General features: G+C 48.9%; 1 protein-coding gene across 2 annotated transcripts in view; it reads right to left on the minus strand.

Annotated features, from left to right (window-relative positions):
- FAM3A (FAM3 metabolism regulating signaling molecule A) overlaps window positions 1–22,954 on the minus strand; it is a 105,166-nt gene that overhangs the window by 38,511 nt on the left and 43,701 nt on the right. For both annotated transcript variants that reach the window (XR_015300628.1, XM_086940132.1), the window contains exons 5-8: window positions 22,817–22,940; window positions 11,184–11,242; window positions 9,439–9,489; window positions 6,877–6,961 (exon numbers count right to left, since the gene is read on the minus strand). Coding sequence is in view for 1 of the 2 variants with exons in the window: in XM_086940132.1 (XP_086796258.1) it covers window positions 6,877–6,961; window positions 9,439–9,489; window positions 11,184–11,242; window positions 22,817–22,940 (319 nt within the window). In the remaining variant the exon portion in view is untranslated. The remainder of the gene's footprint in view (window positions 1–6,876; window positions 6,962–9,438; window positions 9,490–11,183; window positions 11,243–22,816; window positions 22,941–22,954) is intronic.

The following is a 22,954-nucleotide window of genomic DNA, read 5'->3' on the forward strand; positions in this document are numbered from 1 at the left end:
AGAGTCCGGTTTTTAAAAAAACACTGGTAACTCTACTGATTGGTTTAGGTGAAAAGGAGTAATCACTTTTGGCAGGAATTTAGGATTGGGTCTAAGAACCACCTTGTTAGGAAGTATTTGATAAAATGGTTCTTCTATTGTGAATGCTTGTATTTCACTAACTCTTCTGAGAGAGGTGATAGCAACAAGGAAGGCAGTTTTCCATGTTAGAAATTGCAGTTCACACTTATGTAAAGTCTCAAAAGGGGGGCCCATGAGTCTTGTAAGGACCACATTTAGGTTCCATACTGGAGCAAGTGGTAACCTAGGTGGGATTATTTGTTTTAATCCTTCCATAAATGGTTTTCTTGCAGGTACTCTAAAGAGAAATAGATGTTGTCTATTTTGGAAATAGGCTGCAATTGCTGCTAGATGCAGGTGTATGGAAGAGTAAGCCAAATTGGACCTTTGTAGGTGTGGAAGGTAGCAGATGATATTTTGGATGGAAACATCCAGTGGATCAATGTGGTTGTTGTTACAGTATATTGCAAATACTTTCCACTTAGCAGCATAACATGCTATGGTAGTGGGTCTTCTAGCTTCTTTAATGATATTCATACATTCTGGTGGTAAGTTTAAGTAACCAAACTCTAGGACTTCAGGAGCCAGATCGCAAAATTCAGTTGGCTTGGTTCTGGGTGCCTTATTTCTCCATGGTTCTGTGTTAACAGGGATGGCGTGAGCCGTAATTTCTGATGTGGAACCAGTGAGAGATCCAGTAGCGTGGGAACCACGGCTGGCGTGCCCATGTGGGGGCCACTAGTATTAGTTTTAGAGACTGTTGTCTGAGCTTGCGTACTACTAGTGGAATGAGTGGGAGAGGCGGAAAAGCGTACGCAAATCTGCCTGACCATTTCATCCATATTGCATTCCCCTCAGACCGTGGGTGTGGGAACCTGGCGGCGAAGGTTGGGCATTTTGCATTCTCGTGGGTGGCAAATAGGTCTAACTGTGGATGCCCCCACATTTGAAAGAAGGGTTGTAGAACTTGTGGGTATATCTCCCATTCATGAATCTGTTGTGACTGACGACTCAAAAGGTCTGCTATCTGATTGTGAATCCCTGGAAGGTGTTCTACTGTCAGGTGTATGTTTTAAGGAATGGCCCATCTCCAAATGTTCTGTGCATGACAGTTGCAGAGAGTGTGTCCCCCCTGTTTTTGTATATAATACATGGCTGTCATATTGTCCGTCCGGACTAGGACAGCTTTGTTTTGTATTTGTACTTGAAAAGTTTTGAGTGCTAGGAAAATTGCTAGCAACTCCAAATGGTTGATGTGGAACTGTTTCTGTTCATTGTTCCACTGCTCTTGTGTGGTATAGTGTAAGAGATGGGCTCCCCATCCTGTGAGGGATGCATCTGTTGTGAGCACTATCTGTGGAACAGGGTCTAGGAACGGCCGTCCCTTTGTCAAGTTTTTGGTGTTCCACCATTGCAGAGAGCGATATGTATGGCTGTCTACCAACACCAGGTCTGTGAGTTGACCTTGAGCCTGATTCCACTGTTGTGCTAGACATTCCTGTAGTGGGCGCATTTGTAGTCTTGCGTGAGAAACTTTAAAGATGCAAGACGCCATCATGCCTATTAGTTTAATAAGCACTCTGGCTTGGAGAGAGTGCTGGCATTGAAAAAGGGAGTCTAAGTTCTGAATACTTTGAATCCTGGCTTGACTAGGATACGCTAAAGCTGCAGATGTGTCTAAGGTAGCTCCTAGATATTGATGAACGTGCGAAGGCTCTAGGTGCGACTTGGTGTAGTTTATTGTAAACCCTAAGTCGTGCAATGTTTGAATTGTTAGTTTTGTGTGTTGTGCGCACTGGTTGTACGATCTTGCCTTTATGAGCCAGTCGTCTACGTAGGGGAAAACATGTATTTGTTGTCTTCTGAGATGTGCTGCTACTACTGCTAAGCACTTTGTAAACACTTGTGGTGCTGTTGTGACCCCGAATGGAAGGACTTTGAACTGATAGTGTTGTCCTTGTATGACAAACCTTAGATACTTCCTGTGCGCAGGATGTATAGGAATGTGAAAGTAGGCGTCCTTTAGGTCTAGCGTGGACAGAAAATCTCCCTGTTGTAGTAATGGGAGTACTTGCTGTAAAGTGATCATGTGAAAATGATCCGATTGTATGTAATGGTGGAGAGGCCTGATGTCGAGAATTTGTCTTAATGTCCCGTCCTTTTTGGGAATTAGGAAGTAGAGTGAGTAAACTCCTGTTCCTTGTTCCTCTAAAGGAACTACTTGAATAGCATATTTTTGTAGAAGTGCTAGAACTTCCTGTTGAAGCAGGGTTATATGGTCTGTGGACATTGGACGCTGCCTTGGTGGTATGTTTGGGGGGGTTGCTGTGAGTTCTAGGCAGTAGCCATGTTGGATAATTTGTCTTACCCACCTGTCTGTTGTGATTGGAATTCCAGACAGGTAGGAACTGTGAAAGTCTGGCCCCCACAGGAGTGGAATGCTGTAGGGGAGGCAGAGGGAAGTCACTGTTTGGGAGTGGAAGAGCAGCGGTTGTTGTTATTACCTCTACCTCTTCCCTTATTATTGTTGCCTCTGTATCCTCCTCTAAAGTATCCTTTATTAGAGGAGGTCTGCGTGTTTGTTTTAAAAGATGATGTGGTCTCTGTACCCGTTTGCTTTGCGCCTCCTCTATAGAAGGAGCCGCGAAAAGAACCTTTATTTTGGGTGGATTGTAATGCACGCATAGACTTAGCTGTGTCTGTGTCTTTTTTCATCTTCTCTAGTGTGTTGTCTACCTCCGGCCCAAACAACTGGTTTTGATTAAAGGGCTGGTTCAGGATGGTCGTTTGTACCTCTGGTTTAAAACCTGAAATGCGTAACCATGCAGGACGTCTGAGAATCACACTAGTATTGACTGCTCTGGATGCTGTGTCAGCTACATCTAGTGCGCATTTAATTGAGGCATTAGATATTAGTTTGCCTTCTTGTAAGAGCTCTGCTGCCTGATCTTTGTATTGATCAGGGAGATGTTCCATTAACTTTTCTAGTTGGTCGTAGTGAGCCTTGTCGTAGCGTGAGAGTAAGGCTTGTGTGTTTGCTATGCGCCATATGTTTGCTGCTTGTGCAGCAATCCTTTTTCGCCGACGCATCAATAATTTTTGATTCCTTGTCAGGCGGGGGCGTGTCACCAGAAGTTTGGGAGTTAGCTCTTTTACGTGCATTTGACACTACCAAAGAGTCTAGTGGCAGATGTCCCGTAATATAGACCGGATCAGCTGGTGCTGGTCTATACTTTTTTTCCACTCTGGGATTTAGCAGCCTACATCTTACTGGATCTTTAAAAATGTCAGGAGCATTTTAAATAACCCCTTTAATCATAGGCAATATTTGAGTAGACCTTTGTGACTGTTCAAAAGTGTCTAGTAAGAAATCCTCCTCAATGGCATCAGAGTGCATTGACACCCCATGGTAAAGAGCAGCTCTGTTTAATAAATGATTAAACCCAATACTATCTTCTGTACTGAGGCTCAGGGATGTCTGGTGTAAAACCGTATGTCTCACCCTCTTTGGGATATTGGGGGTTGACATCCTCATCTAAAGGGTAGGTTACGTCATTCCCCCCCCCTAAATCATACTCTTCGTCAGTGTGGAGTGATGATGCAGGAGATTGAACTGGAGAAGTTTTAGGTTCAATGTAAGGGTTAGGAGAGGAAGAAGGTGAAGGAGAGGAAGGGTGCATTGGAGAAGTTGCACAGTCCTTCTTTCTGGCAGGAACCACACGTGGAAGTGGTGTGTCTGCTGGTCTTTTGTAATAGGGAATTGCTTCTGGTCTTTTTTTGTATGGAATTGCTTCCACATGTCCAGTTTTTGGAATAATATAGACCTTTTTCTGTTTAGGATCTGGTTTAAACAGTTCTTCTTGTTCCATAATCTTCTTTGGCGTCGATTTTTTCGGTGCCAATAGAGGTTGATTAGTGTTCTTTGCCTTAGAAGGAGTGATGGAGTCCTGTGGCAATTTTTTCGGTGCCGAAGATGGTCTAGGCTTGTCCATATCATGCCTTGGAGATTTTGGTACCGATATTGTAGATTTCGGCGTGGAAACAGGTTTTGTTGGTCCTGCGGCGCCGGAATCTTGTTACCCTTCTTTATTTTTGGAACCGGAGGGTTTTGGAGTCGAAGCTTTTGGGTACGGTACGGTTCTTGGCTTCGGCACCGATGTGTCTTTTCGTTCAGGTGCCGAAGGATCTTTGTCTTTGGGCACCGAAGGGCGCTTTGGCTTCGGTGTCGACAAATCTTTCGGTGTCGAAGGATGTTTCGGTGCAAATGGAGGAGGTGTAATTAGCACATGATGTTTTTTCGGCGCCGAGACCCCGGAAGGCGTAGTCTTTCCTCGGAGCCGAGCCCGAAGGCGGGGCGTCGGAGGGTAAATTTCGGTCTCGACTGGGCCCCATGGGCGAAGTGCCGACCGCTGCCTTTGTCTTGGGTAGTGTATGTTGTGCGGGGGCAGTAGCACTCACAGGTTGTCGAGATGGAATCGAATCGTCTGAGTCCTCTGCCCCGATATGATCTGGAGATCAGGCGAGTCTTCCTCGGCGACGAGTGGAGCCCTAGTCTTCGGAGATATCTTCGATCGGATCTTCGTCCTCGGAGACGTCTTCTTCCACAATCTCCTCCTCAAAGATGGCCTTCGGTGCTGGCGCTGATCTCCTCATTTCGTGTCGACGGGCACTCCGATCCCGAATAGTTTTCTTCGATCGGAAGGAGGCACAGACTGCGCAGGTCGACTCGTGTTCTGGCGAGAGACAGAGGTTGCAAACCTCGTGATGGTCGCGATGAGGGAATTTTGCTCGACATACCAGGCATTTCTTGAATGGAGTTCTGTCCATGAGGCGTAGGCCGTACGGCGCCGATAGGCCCAACGGCGCGCGTTGACGCACCGGAATGGAGCTGATGATGTCGAAAAGTCTATTCGATGTCGAAATAAGTTTATCTAAAGTTTCTCGCTCCGAAAATGCAGAAAAAGTATTTTCTAGCCGGAGCGGAAAACTTTCATCCGAACTCAGTGGCGGAAAAAAACAATCTGAGGATGGAGTCGATGACTATGCGCAGTATTGTCCAAGGGAGGAGTCACCTATCTCGTGACTACAAATACTTCTTCCAAGAAGACAACAACCTGCAATCATCCGAGCACAACATCAGGTGGCGATCTATTGCTAAGTGTAGGATCTGCAGCTCATATGCCTCGAATGTGTAGTTGTTGGAGTCTATATCAAGTGGGGCGATGAAGCCGGAGATGAAGTTGCAGAAGGCTGGGCGTTGTCCTGAAGGGCAGTACAGGAGGGTGCCCCCGGTGGTGGTTTTGCTGTCTGTTTGGAGTTAGAAGTTAAGGTTTTCCATGGCTGGAGTGATGTCATTTGTGGGGTGCTTTGGATGGATTTCATGTGTATGATGGTGATCCCTCGGCCAAGCTTGCTGATGCGGTTGCAATGGGTAATTTTGTATCATTCGGGTATTGCGATGGCAAAGTCAGGCGCAGAAGTGGGGTTGAGCCAGGCCTCAGAGAGGAAGAGGACTTTGGGTGTGAGGGTGGAGATGAAGTTTCAAATATCAGTGGTGTGTTTGCATATTGAACATGTGTTGAGAAGGGTACATGCGAGTTGATGTGTTTAGTCAGGTGGTGTCTGTGGTGTGTTCGGGGTGGGGCTGGTCGATGGGCTGGTGTGTGTATTGTGGCAGGTGAAGTGGCAGTGGGTGCAGGTGAAAGGTCCTACTGCGGAGTGTAGGTCGTCGCGGTGGCAGTGTTTGTTGCGGCAACAGGTGTAGAGCTCAGCAATGGTGTATCTGTGGCCGGCGGGAGGACCAAGGGTCGTGAAGCTGGGCGCGGTTCAGGCGTGGATGAGATGGTTTTTAGCGCACTTTCTGCCAGGTGAAAGACCTCAACCCGCGTGGTGTCGGCAGATGGAGCAGGTAATTCCAACCCAGAGTTAGAAATGGTCTTGCGACTCCGAACCATCACAGGAACATTTAGGTTTCATCAAAGATGAGGATTTCTCCTGCAGATGGCGCTTACAGGGTTTCTACTGGGGGGCCACTTGGGAGATTGTTCCAGATCAAGAGACTTACCTGTTGTGGCTTTGGAATGCCTTATTGTGTTCCTCTTGGCCTTGGTAAAAAAAAACGTTGCCTGCCACTCCCTTATGGCCTTTGCGAGCATCAGAAAACATAGGAGACCCATTGCAGTGTTCTTTAGGGACGTATCCCCTGGGTAATATCACAAAGCCGTTTCAACTGGAACAGAAGCAGGTTGTTCCGCCAGCTTGAACCAGTGCAATACATTTTTCCTGGTAACTACTTATCTAAGCTTTGACAATTCTTGAGCGCACATTGAGGCTTGCCAGCACCAGTGTCAGTCATGCACATTGTCTGCTCCTCCCCTCCCCCTCCCCTTCCCCGCTAGAGCTCTACTCCTCACAATGTACCTCCCTGTGTGGTCATTCTGCCTCTGACCACACACATACCTCGGAGTCCATCCTCTTTCAACAGGTTAGCCACTGCCCTCAGCAATGCATCCTGAGCCTCCTAGGCTTGCCTGCCTCGTTCAGCATCTCCCCAACCCTGGGCTCTCATCTGCCCCAAGTACAATATGCCCCAGTCTCCAATCCTCCATCTCCTGCCCCAAAGTACCCTTCTCTCTTAGAATGCCCATCTGTCGGAGGAAGCCCCACGTCTCTCAGAGGTCTTTTCTTCCACTGCCTCATTCTAAAGAAGAGGTAGTCCTGCCCTGCCCGGGTTCCCATCATATCTCCGCTCATTAGTCTTCCAGTCTCTGTTTTCCCATTGCCCCAGATACGGGTGAGATTAGTCACGTAACTCACTTTGTTGCCGCGTCATCATAGGAAGCCACCATGATCAAGGTTCCATCATACAAGGGACGGATGAACTTCAGTAAATCATTGACATCTGGAAAAGAGAAGCACAGCGTCTGTTCACGTGAAACCCCAGAGACCGCACCAGAGAGAGGAACAAGTCCACCACCCACTGGTCCAGCAGGGACTCAAGCCCTTAAGACAGCAATCTGTCGACCATAAACCGGACCAGCAAGTACAGTAACCCCTACACTGCAGCAATCGCACCATTCTATTTAGGACCACAATTCTTTCATTCCCGGAAGAGCAAGTTAATATGAATTCATTAAAGATTTGGTAGGTACTCCGTGCTCCATAAAGTCAGAGAGTATTTCCTTCTTCTAGAGAGGGAGTTAGTGTTCTACTCCTCAGAGCAGCCAATATTCTATTCCTCACAGAACCAACTACTATTGTATCTCCCATCTTATATAAATGAGGCGAGTGCCCCAAACTACACAGAGCCAGCCAGTGTCCATCCCCTATAGAGACAATAAAAATAGCCAATGATAGCACCTAGAATAATTCAACTCCTACACACACAGCACAGCTGACAAAAGGCTTCCACTCTACTGCCCTCTACAGAGGAAGAAAATATTGCGCCCGGGTAGAAAGTCAGCAAGTATTTCACCCCCTGGAGCAAGGAAGAATTCCCCCTCTAGTCACAGGAAGTATTACACCCAAGTCATAGGAATTAGTCTACCCCCTGGAGTAGAAAGTACTCCACCCACAACTGTCAAAGTATCCCAGCACAAGAGGAAGGCAATACCTCATGTGATACAGTTACAAGACTTATCCCACTTCTAGAGATGCTGAAAGTACCCCCCCTCCTTTAGGCCAGGAAGCATCACACTTCCATAGAGTCCTGAGTATCTATCACTAATAAAACATATTTTATGCTGCCCTCTGTAGAGGTTGCCAGTATTGCACAACCCATGAAGCATAGGTCAATGCTGCAAGAAGGGTTTCTCAGTTTCTCTTGACTGGGGTGAATGTTTGATGTGTTCCACATTCCGTCCATCATTTGTGTGTCTTTTGCTTCCTCGCCCAAAGTGCGCCGGGTATGCCAAGACGTGGGTCCCGGGCTCACTGTGCCACTAGGTTCAATCTAGCCTGGCTGAGGAGGGGTGATACCTGGAAGCCGGCTGCAGGATGCTTGTTTCCGGTCCATGGAGGACCTGGCTTAGCAGTTCGGGCTGAACTGTTCCCATGAGGAGCAAGGTCAAGACTGATATGTATATGGCTGGGTCTGAACGGGGGTTGCGAAGTGAGCAAAAGAATGATGGATTTAACTCAGATCTCTTGACAGGGGATGAATGTTTGATTTGTTCCGCCTTCCATCCATCGTTTGTGTGTCTTTTGCTATAAACAGGAAAGACATGGACTATGTACTGGCTCACACAATTAATGCAGAGTCAATTATTATGTAAACAAACTCTGTATAGAGAGAAACTGAACTCAGCTGAATGTCAGGAAAGGTCAAGGCAGATCTGTGGCTCGTAGGCAAACTTTGGACGTCGGGCAAACTACCCACTTAAATGTCTTTAAAACATGATGTCCTTCTGGCCACTCTCCACATACAAAAGATGCTCACCCTGGAAGATTGATGACATTTACAAAGGGTATTCATTAAAACCTGCTTCAACCTCAAACAGATTTGATTGATCATAATGAGCTTTGCAGTCCCTCGGCTAAAAGGCAAGTGCCATCTAGCAGTCCATCTGGCACCTACCTTTCCTCTGCAAGATCGTTGAAAACGTTTTCTTCTCTCGGCTGCAAAACCACATTAATGCGAACCATCTCCCCCATGACTACCAATCTGCTTTCAGATTACACTACATTATGGAGGCAGCTGCCTTACACATCGGAGAAATAGGCCCTGCTGACCGCAGATGGAGATGGCCCCTGCCTCCCAGTATTGCTAGACCTCGCCGCTGCCTTTGACACAGTCGACCATTCAACCCTCATCCATACCCTGGAGTCTCGAATGGGATTCACTGGCAATGTCTATCACTGGTTCTCCTCCTACCTTTCCAATCGATGCCAGTTTGTTCACATCGGCACCTCCAGGTCCCAAAAGATCCCTATAATCTGCAGAGTCTCCCAGGGTTCCCGGTTGTCTCCGGTCATGTTCAATACCTCCATGGAAACCCTTGGGGCTCTATTCACAGACAACAATGCCAACATTCACCAATATGCACACAATACACAACCTTAACTGAAAGTCTCTTCTGTTCCAGTCATGCAAGGCCTCAAACTCTTCTTGCACCTCATTTCATTTCCCCTTTCTAGAGGCAGCAAGCAGCAACCCCCTTCAGGAGCCAGCAAGCAATGACCCCCTTTCTAGAGCCAGCAGGTGCTTTATCCATTATAAAGACAGGCAGTACATCAGCCCCAGAGGGGCAGCCTGTACAGGTCTTCGCTGAGGTGAGGAGCATATATAAACTGCTGTCTCTGGTCATGCTGGGATCACAGCATTTTGTTACTGGTGGTCAGGGGTCTGACCAGAGGTCTCACCTCCTAGACATCACTTACCTCCAGCCCACATGTCAAAATTTTGAGCATCAATCAGTTCTCCATTGACTCCTGGAAACAGAAAGGCAGGAGTTAGAAGAACAAATAGACACAGCTTATAGCACGGACGTACACACGGAGCACAGACAGACTGACAAAGCCCACAGAGCATCTACGAAGGCAGATACACTCAAGGAGCATGATGTGTAGCACACAACCTCACAACTTTGACACAACACTGAGCATTGTCAAGCAGAAATGCAAGAGAAGCCCATGGGCTTGGACAAAAACAAACAGGAGAAACAGAAAAGCAGAGCTCCCAAGAATGGACAGACAGACAGACATACATACATACATACATACACAGGCACGTGGGGATGGAAAGGCAGATAACCCCATGGTATGGGCTGGTAGACATAACCCCTAATCATTGGTAGCCAGACACAGCACATACACGGGCAGTCAGACGCAGACCACTGATTTTAATTAGGAAGATGAACCCTCTTTTCATTAGTAGGCAGATCCAGTATCTGATCATGGGTAGACAGACATACAGAATGGCAGAGCTTTCTAACCCCCAACCATGGACAATCTGACCTGGTTTGTGAGCATGGACAGGCAGAGATTTGGCCAGAGCATGCAAAGCTGTCACAACCCCCTCCTCCCGTCCGCCCCGTGTCCCGGTGCAAGGACTTGCAGAGATGGCACAATGTGAACATAGCTACAAGCATGGACAAGTAACGCTTTACTGCCCTCCTGCCACATCTTAGCCAAACCTCAAACCTATGTCTTTCATTTACAGAGAACATGCCAGTCAAAGGTATCAACAACACAAAACACAAAACACACAAGGTCACAAAGTCTTCTGAGGCCGAGATCCAATCCTCTTAATCAATTTGGAACTACGCACAGCAGGGAGAAGAGGAACCTCTTGAGGTCTCTCTCAGACTGGAAGGTGGGCAGACATGTGCCCACGCACAGCGAAGGACAGTAGTGACAGCCTGTGCGTGAACCGCGCTCACCACCGTCACAGGCCTGGAAGGCTCTCTGTTTCCTTTCGACCAAATGATGGCCCAATGGTTTGATTCTGGCCAGCAGGGCTACAAGGCCTTCTGAATGCTGGCCAACTCGGCCTCTACTGACTGGAGGCTTCAGTCAGGGCCTTTCTCTGTCCCACTGTCCCCGGCTTTGGCTTTGTCCCCTTGGTCTAGGGGGCCTTGAAGTGCCCCAGTTTCCAGGGGTCTCAGTCTGACCTCTTGCCCAAGGGCCTTGGTTTATTATCTGGTACAGGGGTCTTTTCCTACCCACAGCAGACAGCACAGCCTCCTCTTCTTCTGAGACATGTTGCAACAGTGAGACTTTCTTCAGAGACTAACCCGGGGTCGTGGCCTTGAAAGTGGTGGTGGGGGGGTGTCACGTAGCATCCTGCCACTGATAAATATCTCTCTGCTGCACATAATCTACTTTCAAACTCAAGACAAAATACAGGCTCCAGCTCGACAGGACTCCTGTTTATCATCCACTGGGGGCACAGTTCAGAGGCCAAGGCTAAACAAAAGGTTAACTTTGTTAACATTTGAACATTGTTCCAACCAGGACAGAGAGCATATTTCTAGACTTTTGATCAAGAGTTCCAGGGTATGACTTTTATCCTTACAGCCCCCTCCCTGCCCACTGAGCCTCAGGTGAGCCAGGCAGCCTGGAGTAGTTTCCCAGCTCCTACCAGAAGGTGCACAAAGTCTTTCAAGGGTCTGGGATTAACCTACCATTCAACAGCACCACGTTGAGTCCTCGTCCCACGTTGTTCTGCACACTGCTCATCACCCTGTGTCGGGGAAGAGAGGTGATGTTAGCTGGTTTCGGCATGCACTAAAAACAAACGAGGGACAACTACAACTGTCCCTTTGTTGTGCTCACTGGAAGTTACTGGGTAGGATGAGACCTAGGTTGAGAGGCCGGATGAGGAGCAGTGAGCAGGTGGCAAAGACTCCAGGGGGGGTCATCAAAGCCTGGGGAAGACCTCAGATAGGAGGTACAGTGAACATCAAGGCCATGTACCAGGAGTGAGGGCCAGTGAGAGGTAGGAACAGAGAACCCAAGAGCCGGACACTCTAGGTAATATGCAGTAGGAGCTTAGGGGAGGTACAATGTAGTGATTATAGTGAGTGCCATGGACCTATCCCATGGGTGAGGTCTGATGAGAAACTAATAGCAGGAGGGAGGTGCCGAGAGGCATCTACGAACACCGAGAGGGTATACAGATACCAGGAGTGAGGTGCAGAGAGGCGTATACAGATACCAGGAGGGAGGTGCAGAGAGGCGTATACAGATACCAGGAGTAAGGTGCCGAGAGGCATATACAGATACCAGGAGGGAGGTGCAGAGAGGCGTATACAGATACCACGAGGGAGGTGCAGAGAGGAATATACAGATACCAGGAGTGAGGTGCAGAGAGGCATATACAGATACCAGGAGTGAGGTGCAGAGAGGCGTATACAGATACCAGGAGTGAGGTGCAGAGAGGCGTATACAGATACCAGGAGTGAGGTGCAGAGAGGCGTATACAGATATCAGGAGTGAGGTGCAGAGAGGCATATACAGATACCAGGAGTGAGGTGCAGAGAGGCGTATACAGATACCAGGAGTGAGGTGCAGAGAGGCGTATACAGATACCAGGAGTGAGGTGCAGAGAGGCGTATACAGATACCAGGAGTGAGGTGCAGAGAGGCGTATACAGATACCAGGAGTGAGGTGCAGAGAGGTGTATACAGATACCAGGAGTGAGGTGCAGAGAGGCATATACAGATACCAGGAGTGAGGCGCCGAGAGGCATATACAGATTCCAGCAGTGAGGTGCAGAGAGGCATATACAGATACCAGGAGTGAGGTGCAGAGAGGCGTATACAGATACCAGGAGTGAGGTGCAGAGAGGCGTATACAGATACCAGGAGTGAGGTGCAGAGAGGCGTATACAGATACCAGGAGTGAGGTGCAGAGAGGCGTATACAGATACCAGGAGAGAGGTGCAGAGAGGCGTATACAGATACCAGGAGGGAGGTGCAGAGAGGCGTATACAGATACCAGGAGTGAGGTGCAGAGAGGCGTATACAGATACCAGTAGTGAGGTGCAGAGAGGCGCATACAGATACCAGGAGGGAGGTGCAGAGAGGCGTATACAGATACCAGGAGTGAGGTGCAGAGAGGCATCTACAGATACCAGGAGTGAGGTGCAGAGAGGCGTATACAGATACCAGGAGTGAGGTGCAGAGAGGCATCTACGGGCACCAAGAGCGTATACAGATACCAGGAGTGAGGTGCAGAGAGGCGCATACAGATACCAGGAGGGAGGTGCAGAGAGGCGTATACAGATACCAGGAGTGAGGTGCAGAGAGGCATCTACAGATACCAGGAGTGAGGTGCAGAGAGGCGTATACAGATACCAGGAGTGAGGTGCAGAGAGGCATCTACGGGCACCAAGAGCGTATACAGATACCAGGAGTGAGGTGCAGAGAGGCATATACAGATACCAGGAGTGAGGTGCAGAGAGGCGTATACAGATACCAGGAGTGAGGTGCAGAGAGGCGTATACAGATACCAGGAGTGAGGTGCAGAGAGGTGTCTACAGATACCAGGAGTGAGGTGCCGAGAGGCGTATACAGATACCAGGAGTGAGGTGCCAAGAGGCGTATACAGAAACCAGGAGTGAGGTGCAGAGAGGCATATACAGATACCAGGAATGAGGTGCAGAGACGCGTATACAGATACCAGAAGGGAGGTGCAGAGAGGTGTATACAGATACCAGGAGTGAGGTGCAGAGAGGTGTATACAGATACCAGGAGTGAGGTGCCGAGAGGCGTATACAGATACCAGGGGTGAGGTGCAGAGAGGCATATATGGGCACCAGGAATGAGGTGTAGAGAGGTGTATACAGATACCAGGACTGAGGTGCTGAGAGGCGTATACAGATACCAGGAGTGAGGTGCAGAGAAGTGTATACAGATACCAGGAGTGAGGTGCGGAGAGGCATCTACGGGCACCAAGAGCGTATACAGATACCAGGAGTGAGGTGCAGAGAGGCATATACAGATACCAGCAGTGAGGTGCAGAGAGGCATATACAGATACCAGGAGTGAGGTGCCGAGAGGCATATACAGATACCAGGAGTAAGGTGCAAAGAGGCATATACAGATACCAGGAGTGAGGTGCCGAGAGGCATATACAGCTACCAGGAGTGAGGTGGAGAGGCATATACAGATACCAGGAGTGAGGTGCCGAGAGGCATATACAGATACCAGGAGTGAGGTGCCAAGAGGCATATACAGATACCAGGAGTGAGGTGCCAAGAGGCATCTACAGGCAGGGAACAGCGTTTACAACGCAACTTTTACCACGCAGTACCTTTACCACGCAACTTTTACAACGCAAGTCGTTACAACGACTTGCGCTGGGGGGCGCTGTAGGATAGGGAATAGTTTAATTTACTATCCAAAACCTTCCCTACTATCCACGGGGACTGGAGTTGGAATAGTAAATTAAACTATTCACTATCCAGCGCCCCCCAACGAAAGTCGTTGTAACGACTTGCATTGTAAAACCTGCGTGGTAAAGGCATGCGCTGTAAAAGCATGCATAGTAACGACATACCTCCTCTACGGGCACTAAGAGCGTTTACAGATACCAGGAGTGAGGTGCAGAGAGGCGCATACAGATACCAGGAGTGAGGTGCAGAGAGGCGTATACAGATACCAGGAGGAAGGTGCAGAGAGGTGTATACAGATACCAGGAGGGAGGTGCAGAGAGGCATATACAGATACCAGGAGGGAGGTGCAGAGAGGCATATACAGATACCAGGAGGGAGGTGCAGAGAGGCATATACAGATACTAGGAGGGAGGTGCAGAGAAGCGTATACAGACAACAGGAGTGAGGTGCCGATAGACATACAGACACCAGGAGTGAGGTGGGTCAGATACCAGGAGGGAGGAGCTGAGAGGCATATACAGACACTTGGAGTGAGGTGCCGTGAAGCGTATACAGATACCAGGTGGGAGGTGCATTGTATTATATTGTATTGTATTGTAATTGCATTTATAGAGCGCTTACTACCCCTGAGGAGGCGTCAAAGCGCTTTTTCGGCAAGTAGCACGCTACTCCGGGACACATAGAGGATTAGTGTTGAATTAGTATAGTGAAACATGCAAGTACATTTTAAGTGGTGGATAGGTTAGTCATGTTTTTGGATTTGGAATGATAGCAGAAGGATAGAGGAGGAAAAAAGTTTGTATTTATATAGCTCTTGTTACCCCTCATGGGGTGTTGACGCACGCTATTCAGGAAGCCCATAAAGGATTAGTGGTGAATTAATATGGTGAAATATGAAGTAATTTCAGTGGTGGATATTAGTCAGTTATTTGGAGTGAGAAGGATAGCGAGGGATAGAAGGGGAAGAAAGGTTTGCATTCATATAGCACTTGTTACCCCGGATGGGTGTTGAACCGCTTTTCTGGAGAGTAGCACGCCACTCTGAAGCCCATAAAGGATTAGTGTTGAAAATTAGCAAAGTATAAATATGAAGTAATTTGAGTAGTGGATATGTTATTCAGTTATTTGGGTAGAGAAGGGTAGGTGGAGGGATAGAAGAGGAAAAGAGGTTTGCATTTATATAGCGCTTGCTACCCCAGATAGGGTTTTGAAGTGCAAGTAGCACGCTACTCTGGAACCCATCAGGATTATTGTTGAATTAGTATGGTGAAACATGAGAGTAATTTTAGTGGTGGATATGTTAGTCAGTTATTTGGATTGAGAAGGGTTGGGGAGGGGTAGAAAAGGGAAAAGGTTTGCATTTATATAGCGCTTGTAACCCTGATGGGGTGTTGAGACGTTTCATTGGCTAGTAGCACGCTACTCTGGAACCTAATAAAGGATTAGTGGTGAATTAGTATAGTTGAATTTGAGAAGTGAACATGTTAGTCTGTTAAATTTGATTGAAAAGGATAGTGGAGGGATAAAATAGTGAAGGATTCTTTTTTTTCTTTTTTAGGTCTTAGCAGTAGGAGGAGGCTTTAAGATGAGTAAAAAGGAGTTTTGGAGGGGAGGAGTCAGAGGAAAGGGTTTAGAAAGGTTTGTTTTCGGGGATCGGTATAGTAAAAGAGGTGTCAGATGATGGAAGGAGGGGTAGAGTAGGAGAGTGTTTAGAAAGAGTTATTTTGGGGATCATAGTAGTGGTATGGGGTTTGGGATAAATGAGAGAGTGGATGTAGAGGATATATTGAGCGAAGTATAGGCTGAGAAATAGGGTAGTGCTTTGGAAATGCTAAATTAGAAGAAAGTGATAAATATATAGATCCATAAGTACATTGAAAGTATATAGATACATAAAGGAGGTAAGTATATGTAGATTAAAGATATTGATAGAGGCACAGGAGGAGAAATAGAGTAGTGCATTGGATATGCTTTTTAAGGAGAAAAGTAACAGACACACAGATCCAAGTACAAGAAAAGGTACATAGATGCACAATGGAAGTATGTATATGTAGACCAAAGATGAGTTTTATTTATTTATTTATTTATTATTATTATTATTATGTGATGGGTCAGACACCAGGAGTGAGATGCCGAGAGGTATATACAGATACCAGGAGTGAGGTAGAATGTGAGATGGGTCCGATACCAGGCACAGTGATGCAAGTTAGAGGCTGAAAGTAGGTGATGAGAACTGTCAGAAGATCATGAGTGAGGCAGTCACAGCCGGGGAAAGCAACAAGAGAGGTGCAGTGAGAGTCAGGGCAGATGCCAGAGTGCACTGAGAGAGTGGAGCAGATTCCAGAGGTGAGATACAGTAAGAACCATGGGCAGATTCCATGTACAGTGTAGCGGGAGTCTGGGGTAAATACTTAAATTTGAGGGGCAGTGAAAGCTAGCCAGAAACCATGTGATGGGAAGTGAAAGTATGGACCGGACCACATGGGCGAGGTCCAGTGAGAGCCGCTTGCAGTTACTAGATGAGGTGAAGTGAGAAAAAGGGGCAGACAGCGTGTGAGGAGAGGGGCCTGTAGGAGAGTAGGGTCTGCTTTCTATGGTCACCCCCTCTTTTTGCTTTTGCTTTACTGGTTTTCGACTTTAATGTGGCTATGGGCCTGCTAATTAGACCCACAACCCAGCTGTTCTCTCTCTAAATTCATACCATGTACTTTAGGTACATAACCAATTGGGAATTGGGTCACCTTTGTGAACCCCTGTATAGTGTACCTTAGGTACCCAGGGCATAGGTGCATCCAAGGCCTACCAGGGGCTGCAGCATTTATTATGCCACCCCTGGCTGGCCATCCACATTGACACAACCGGCTGATCACTCAGCTGGGGCAAGGTCGTGTAATCACCCCTTGCTTAGGTATAGTATCCCTATACCTACCATTACATATAGACACATATACACCTATAAGTCACTCCTACGGCAGGCCTTAACAATCCTGAAGGCAGAGTGCTTGGTTTTATGTGAGATGAGGCTCTAGCATGAGCTGAGCCTGTCTGCAGCTCTCAGAACCATGTCCTTATAGCTGTTCTATGATATAGCCATACCATATACTCTTAAGTGCATTATAATTAGGGCTCCCGGTTTTATGGTATTTATTTTTTTGCCATTTCCGTCTGTATTTATCCATATTTATTTTTTGGGCATTTTATCTGTATTTATCCACATTTATTTTTGCGACAAGCAAAAGACGACGCTACAACTAGTATTTTTCCACATTTATTTAAATTGACCCAGGAAAGAGGCTGTAGGACATAAATACAGGTTGTGACAGAGCGAACCCCACGTTAAATGTTAGCTCTAACGTGGCTTTAAGTCAGCCTAATTGTTTTTACTGGAAGTGAAGTGGACTAATTCATAGTTACCAAGGTTTCAGATTGACATGTGCGACAATTTTATAATTTCAGTGAAATTATGAGACGTTTTTATGACTGAGTGGCTTTGTTACGACCAAAATCAATCAGGCACACTTACTAATCCAACCCAACAATGGTGCTGAGTAAAACTGCCCTCAGAAGAATGAAAGGAACAGCCAGCCCCGCTGAAACCTCAACCTGATCTGCAGTCAATTATGTGAAATTTGTAGCACGCAGATGAATAATGCCTCGGGCAGCCTTTGAGATTCCACATTGTGGAAGCTGCAGACGTCCGCGCGTGGCCATGTGCCAAGAAGCCACTCGGTGTGGCGCTGTACTCGTCTGTCTGCAATCACTCTCCTGAAGAGCTATCACATGTGAAGTTTCACTGCCTCACGTATGCAGCGAGTCCCCCTGCACACCCCACTTCCAAAATACATAACTTACGGTCGGATCAAAGTAATACTGTCAGAAAACGAACATGCCTGGCTGTGTGCTATGTATGGAGATCTGAAGGTGAATGGTTGATAAGCATTTCAGTACGGACTCAAATGGTTGGTAATAACTTAAATTCCATAGAGTGAAGTTCAAGCTATTGAATATGAAAGTTTGTGGCCATCGGCAAGTTATTACCTCTGAATTAAGATTTTCTCTAAATAAATGTATGCCAACAAATCTTGTAATTTCTGCTATGGTTCAGCCCAGAGGCGCAACTAGAGCCAAATTTCGGAGGGGTCGGCTGGGGGCCGGGTGGGGGGGCTTCTGATTCTTCAAGCAATAGTCGAGTGGAGCTGCAGGGGCTCTAAGAAGGGGTGGAAAAAACAACAAAGCCTCATTAGCAAGCAAATGGTCTTCTAAAGACCTGTTAAGTACTCGGGCGCGGCAGTGTGTGTGTGCCCGGGGAAAGGTGTCTCAGACCAAGCAGACACACAGGACGGCAGGGGGGAGTGAGGGGTGGGAGGGTTAGGATGGGGCCCTTTCAGTCGCCTGGTTCAGCCCTCAATTGCTATGGCTATGCATGTTGATTTTCTTAGAATTCACCTGCACTCTTTCTGCTATCACTGTGCCATTGCCTGGAAGCTGCACCACGGAACAACAGCTATATTTGCATGCAAGCAGAGCCGGGGTAGGGAAGGGCACAGCTGGCTAGCAGAGGCTGGATGCGAGGTGCACGAGGCCTGAGGGCTTGCGAGAGGCCCTGGGAGGGTGGAGTAGTGGCCCCTGCTCCTCGCTGACACCTGCCACTGTTGCCTGCACTGCTGCCGTCTCACACCAGCTCCTGTTGCGGAGAGGCGGGCCAGCCCCTGGGCTTTCACTAAAAGACCCTAATTGGAAGGAATTTCAAGCATCATGAACAGGAGGGGAGGCACGGCAAATCTGAAGCAGGGCAGCGCGGCAACATTTACTAGTATTTTGCCGTATCTAAATATAAATACAGACGGAAGACAAGTAGTTTTCCGTCTGTATTTATATGTAAAAATCCGTATAAACGGAAAACCGGGAGCCCTAATTATAATCCTTGCGGTTGAATGCTAACTTTGGTTTGGCTTTATCAAAACATGTCCTGTAAGGTGTCATACGCTTTGGAATACTACCCTCTCGCCAGTTCTGTTGACGGGGGTAGCATTCCACCCTTCTAGAGGGAGAAGACATGTAGTTACTGGTAACCCCGGTTAAAGTTAAACAGAGCCCCAGCATCACAAAATGGATGCTGCTGCCACAGACACAAGTCTGACCTCCTGCTGCTGGGAGTCCTTCCAGCAAGGTAGGCTTGGACAATGGGTTTCCTGTCTTGGGAGGTGCTAGCACCTCCCCAGACAGGCTATAGTGTATTGGGACAGGGAGAGCTGAATGAAATGAGACACTGCCTGGGGCACACAAGGTGCTCCATGCATAGTCCGGTTGAAACCAGTTGCTGGGGCACTCCAGCCCCAGCTCTGGCGTGAAACTGGACAAAGGAAAAGGGGTGTAACCACCCCCTTCCCTGGTCCCACCCATAGGAGGGACCTAGCAGGAAATCCAGCCCCTTAGATTAGTATATAGGTAGGAGCTGAGTCAAGAAACTTTAGATTTATTCTGAACCGAAACTTGAAACGAAACTCTGGACCTTCGACATTCTACTGCAACTAGAAGACTGAAGAATCTCCCTTGTGGTCAAGGAGTGACCACCCTGTGCAAACAGGCACCATCCAGCGATCTGCGGTTTGCTTTGTCAACGCTCCCGCCGGAGCCCGAGCACAGAGCCTGACAAGAACCAGACTTCCAGATTTCCTTGCGCCCGATCTACAGCCACAGCAAAGCTGAGACCCGTGAGGCGACGAGAGACGTGGGACCGGCCGTCTTGAAAAACCTGCTCATTGCTACTCGTGCAGCTTCTGAGGCACCCTCGAAGTTGTGCATTGGCGATTAGAAGCCCCAGCCCCGAGCACCTTCTACACCGACGCACAGCCCTCCACACTCCACGAGTGCCGCGTGGGGCCTGCTAGTGTTTTTGTGCTCGAAGCGACTGTCCGGTCACTTGCCCGTTGGCTAGTGGCCTCTGTGACGACGAACCTTTGAATCTACACCGCTGGCCTGGTTGCGTCATACTGGCCCCTGCTTCCCTGAAAAGGAGAAGCCCCCCAGACCTTGCTGGTCTGCGACAGAAGCCATCTTCGATTCCTGCGTGGGTTGCCTTTGCCGAGGTTTGTTGACTCCAATCCGGAAGCCGACACAGCTGACAGCTAGATCCCTCATGGGACATCCGTATCCAGCTCCTGGTCGTCGTCGTCTACATCCCCTGGTCCACGTGGCTGCGGAGACAAGCTTCACGACATCACCTGATTGCTTCACGACATCGCCTGGTTCCTTCCTGGTCACTGGCTAGTGACCCAGACTCTGTCCCCTCTGCTTTCAGGTACTCTTCATCCTCGATCCGCCCTTGGATCCAACCGGACACTTCTCTCCTGGTCGCCTGCAGCTTCTTTTCACAGGTCTCCATAGGATTCATCGACGAAACCCGACACACTTTGACACCTATGCACCCGGCTCCTGTGGGTGAGGTAACGAGAGAACTCCGGTGCTCCTGTGGGTATTTACTATCCTAGTGTCCCAGTTTTCAGTAGCTTTATCCTAGTCCATCCGGAAGTGTCCTAAATCAACTAGTTTCCAATTCTTTCGTTCCCATTGTAGTCCTATGAGAATCTGCGTGTGTGTTTAGACACTGCACACGCTTCCCGTGGGCCTCCTGCTTCCTAACCTTTGGTAGTTCAGTGTAGCCCCAGCGATTCCCTAGGCCCTAGGCATATTCCTTGTTCGTGAAGTTTCTTATACCACTATTTTAGTATATGGTTTGCAACGCCCCTAGGGCTCGACTGTATTTTGTGCAACTTATTGTATGATAATTAAGTATCTTGTTATGTGCTTGTGCCTCTGACCTTATACAGAGGGGTTGTGTTAGTAATAAATACATATATATTTTATATATAACCTGTGTGGTGTCCTTTCATTTGGAATTAAAGGGGTTACATATGGTAAAACAGCTGGTTTCACATGCTCTCCGAAGTATTAGCCTAAGACTGCTTTGTCCATGCTACCACTAGGATAGCTGGTCTATAAGGTTGACTTTACAACCATCACCATAAGGGTTGTTTGGACTGATACAGGGTGCCCACTAGAATAGTGGACATCACATATCAGGCCAACTTCTCACAGGGCCATTCTTAAGGATACACTAGAGCTGAGGTGAAGTGAGAACCGTGGGTAGATACAGGGGTTGAGAGGCAGTCAGGGGAAGGTGCCAGGGCTGAGGGGAAGGGAGAGCAACGGGCAGGCACTGCGGATGACCGCATTGAGTTAGGGCAGATGTCAGGAGTGAGGTGCAGACATTGGGAGGAGAGGCAGTGACAGTCAGGGGTTGATCCTGGGAGTGAGAATCAGAGGCAGATGTTTGTGCTGAGGTGTAGAGAGGTTCGGGGCTGATGCCAGGAGTGAGGTAAAGAGAGCAGGGGGCAGATACAGGGGGCAAGGTAATGTGGAAGCCAGAGGCAGATAGCAGGCGAGGTGGAGTGAGGGCCAGGGGCAGATACCAGGCGAGGTGAAGTGAGAGCCAGGGGGCAGATACCAGGCGAGGTGAAGTGAGAGCCAGGGGCAGGTACCAGGTGAGGTGAAGTGAGAGCCAGGGGGCAGGTACCATGGGAGGTGAAGTGAGAGCCAGGGGCAGGTACCAGGCGAGGTGAAGTGAGAGCCAGGGGCAGATACCATCCGAGGTGAAGTGAGAGCCAGGGGCAGATACCAGGCAAGGTGAAGTGAGAGCCAGGGGGCAGGTACCAGGCGAGGTGAAGTGAGAGCCAGGGGGCAGGTACCAGGCGAGGTGAAGTGAGAGCCAGGGGCAGGTACCAGGCGAGGTGAAGTGAGAGCCAGGGGGCAGGTACCAGGCGAGGTGAAGTGAGAGCCAGGGGCAGATAGCAGGCGAGGTGAAGTGAGAGCCAGGGGCAGGTACCAGGCGAGGTGAAGTGAGAGCCAGGGGCAGGTACCAGGCGAGGTGAAGTGAGAGCCAGGGGCAGGTACCAGGCGAGGTGAAGTGAGAGCCAGGGGCAGGTACCAGGCGAGGTGAAGTGAGAGCCAGGGGCAGGTACCAGGCGAGGTGAAGTGAGGGCCAGTGGCAGGTACCAGGCGAGGTGAAGTGAGAGCCAGGGGCAGGTACCTGGCGAGGTGAAGTGGAGCCAGGGGCAGGTACCAGGCGAGGTGAAGTGAGAGCCAGGGACAGATACCAGGCGAGGTGAAGTGAGGACTAGGGGGCAAATACCAGGCGAGGTGAAGTGAGAGCCAGGGGCAGGTACCAGGCGAGGTGAAGTGAGAGCCAGGGACAGATACCAGGCGAGGTGAAGTGAGAGCCAGTGGCAGGTATCAGGCGAGGTGAAGTGAGAGCCAGGGGCAGATACCAGGCGAGGTGAAGTGAGAGCCAGGGGTAGGTACCAGGCGAGGTGAAGTAAGAGCCAGGGGCAGATACCGGGCAAGGTGAAGTGAGAGCCAGGGGCAGATACCAGGCGAGGTGAAGTGAGAGCCAGGGGCAGGTACCAGGCGAGGTGAAGTGAGAGCCAGGGGCAGGTACCAGGTGAGGTGAAGTGAGAGCCAGGGGCAGGTACCAGGCGAGGTGAAGTGAGAGCCAGGGGCAGGTATCAGGCGAGGTGAAGTGAGAGCCAGGGGCAGGTACCAGGCGAGGTGAAGTGAGAGCCAGGGGCAGGTACTAGGCGAGTTAAAGTGAGAGCCAGGGGCAGGTACCAGGCAAGGTGAAGTGAGAGCCAGGGACAGATACCAGGCGAGGTGAAGTGAGGAGCAGGTACCAGGCGAGGTGAAGTGAGGAGCAGGTACCAGGCGATGTGAAGTGAGGGCTAGGGGGCAGGTACCAGCGGAAAGGTTGAGTTTTGCAGATACCAGGGGTGAGGTGCAGACAGGCTGGAGGTGAGGGCAGGATTAAGGTGAATTTAAAGGTAGGGGTCTGGGTGAGGTGCCTGTGTAAATATTGAAACTTACATTCTATCCTCAAAGCAGATTTTAGGTCCAATGACATTAGCCGCCCCACTCACGACCCGGAAGGAGAAGTGCTGATCTGGGCAGGACTGGGGGAGGCCACACTTGTGTCTCTTAGGCTTGGCATCTGAGGGAGACAAT

The sequence above is a fragment of the Lissotriton vulgaris genome, chromosome 10 (genome assembly GCF_964263255.1).
Source record: "Lissotriton vulgaris chromosome 10, aLisVul1.2, whole genome shotgun sequence".
In the NCBI taxonomy this organism is placed as follows: domain Eukaryota; kingdom Metazoa; phylum Chordata; class Amphibia; order Caudata; family Salamandridae; genus Lissotriton; species Lissotriton vulgaris.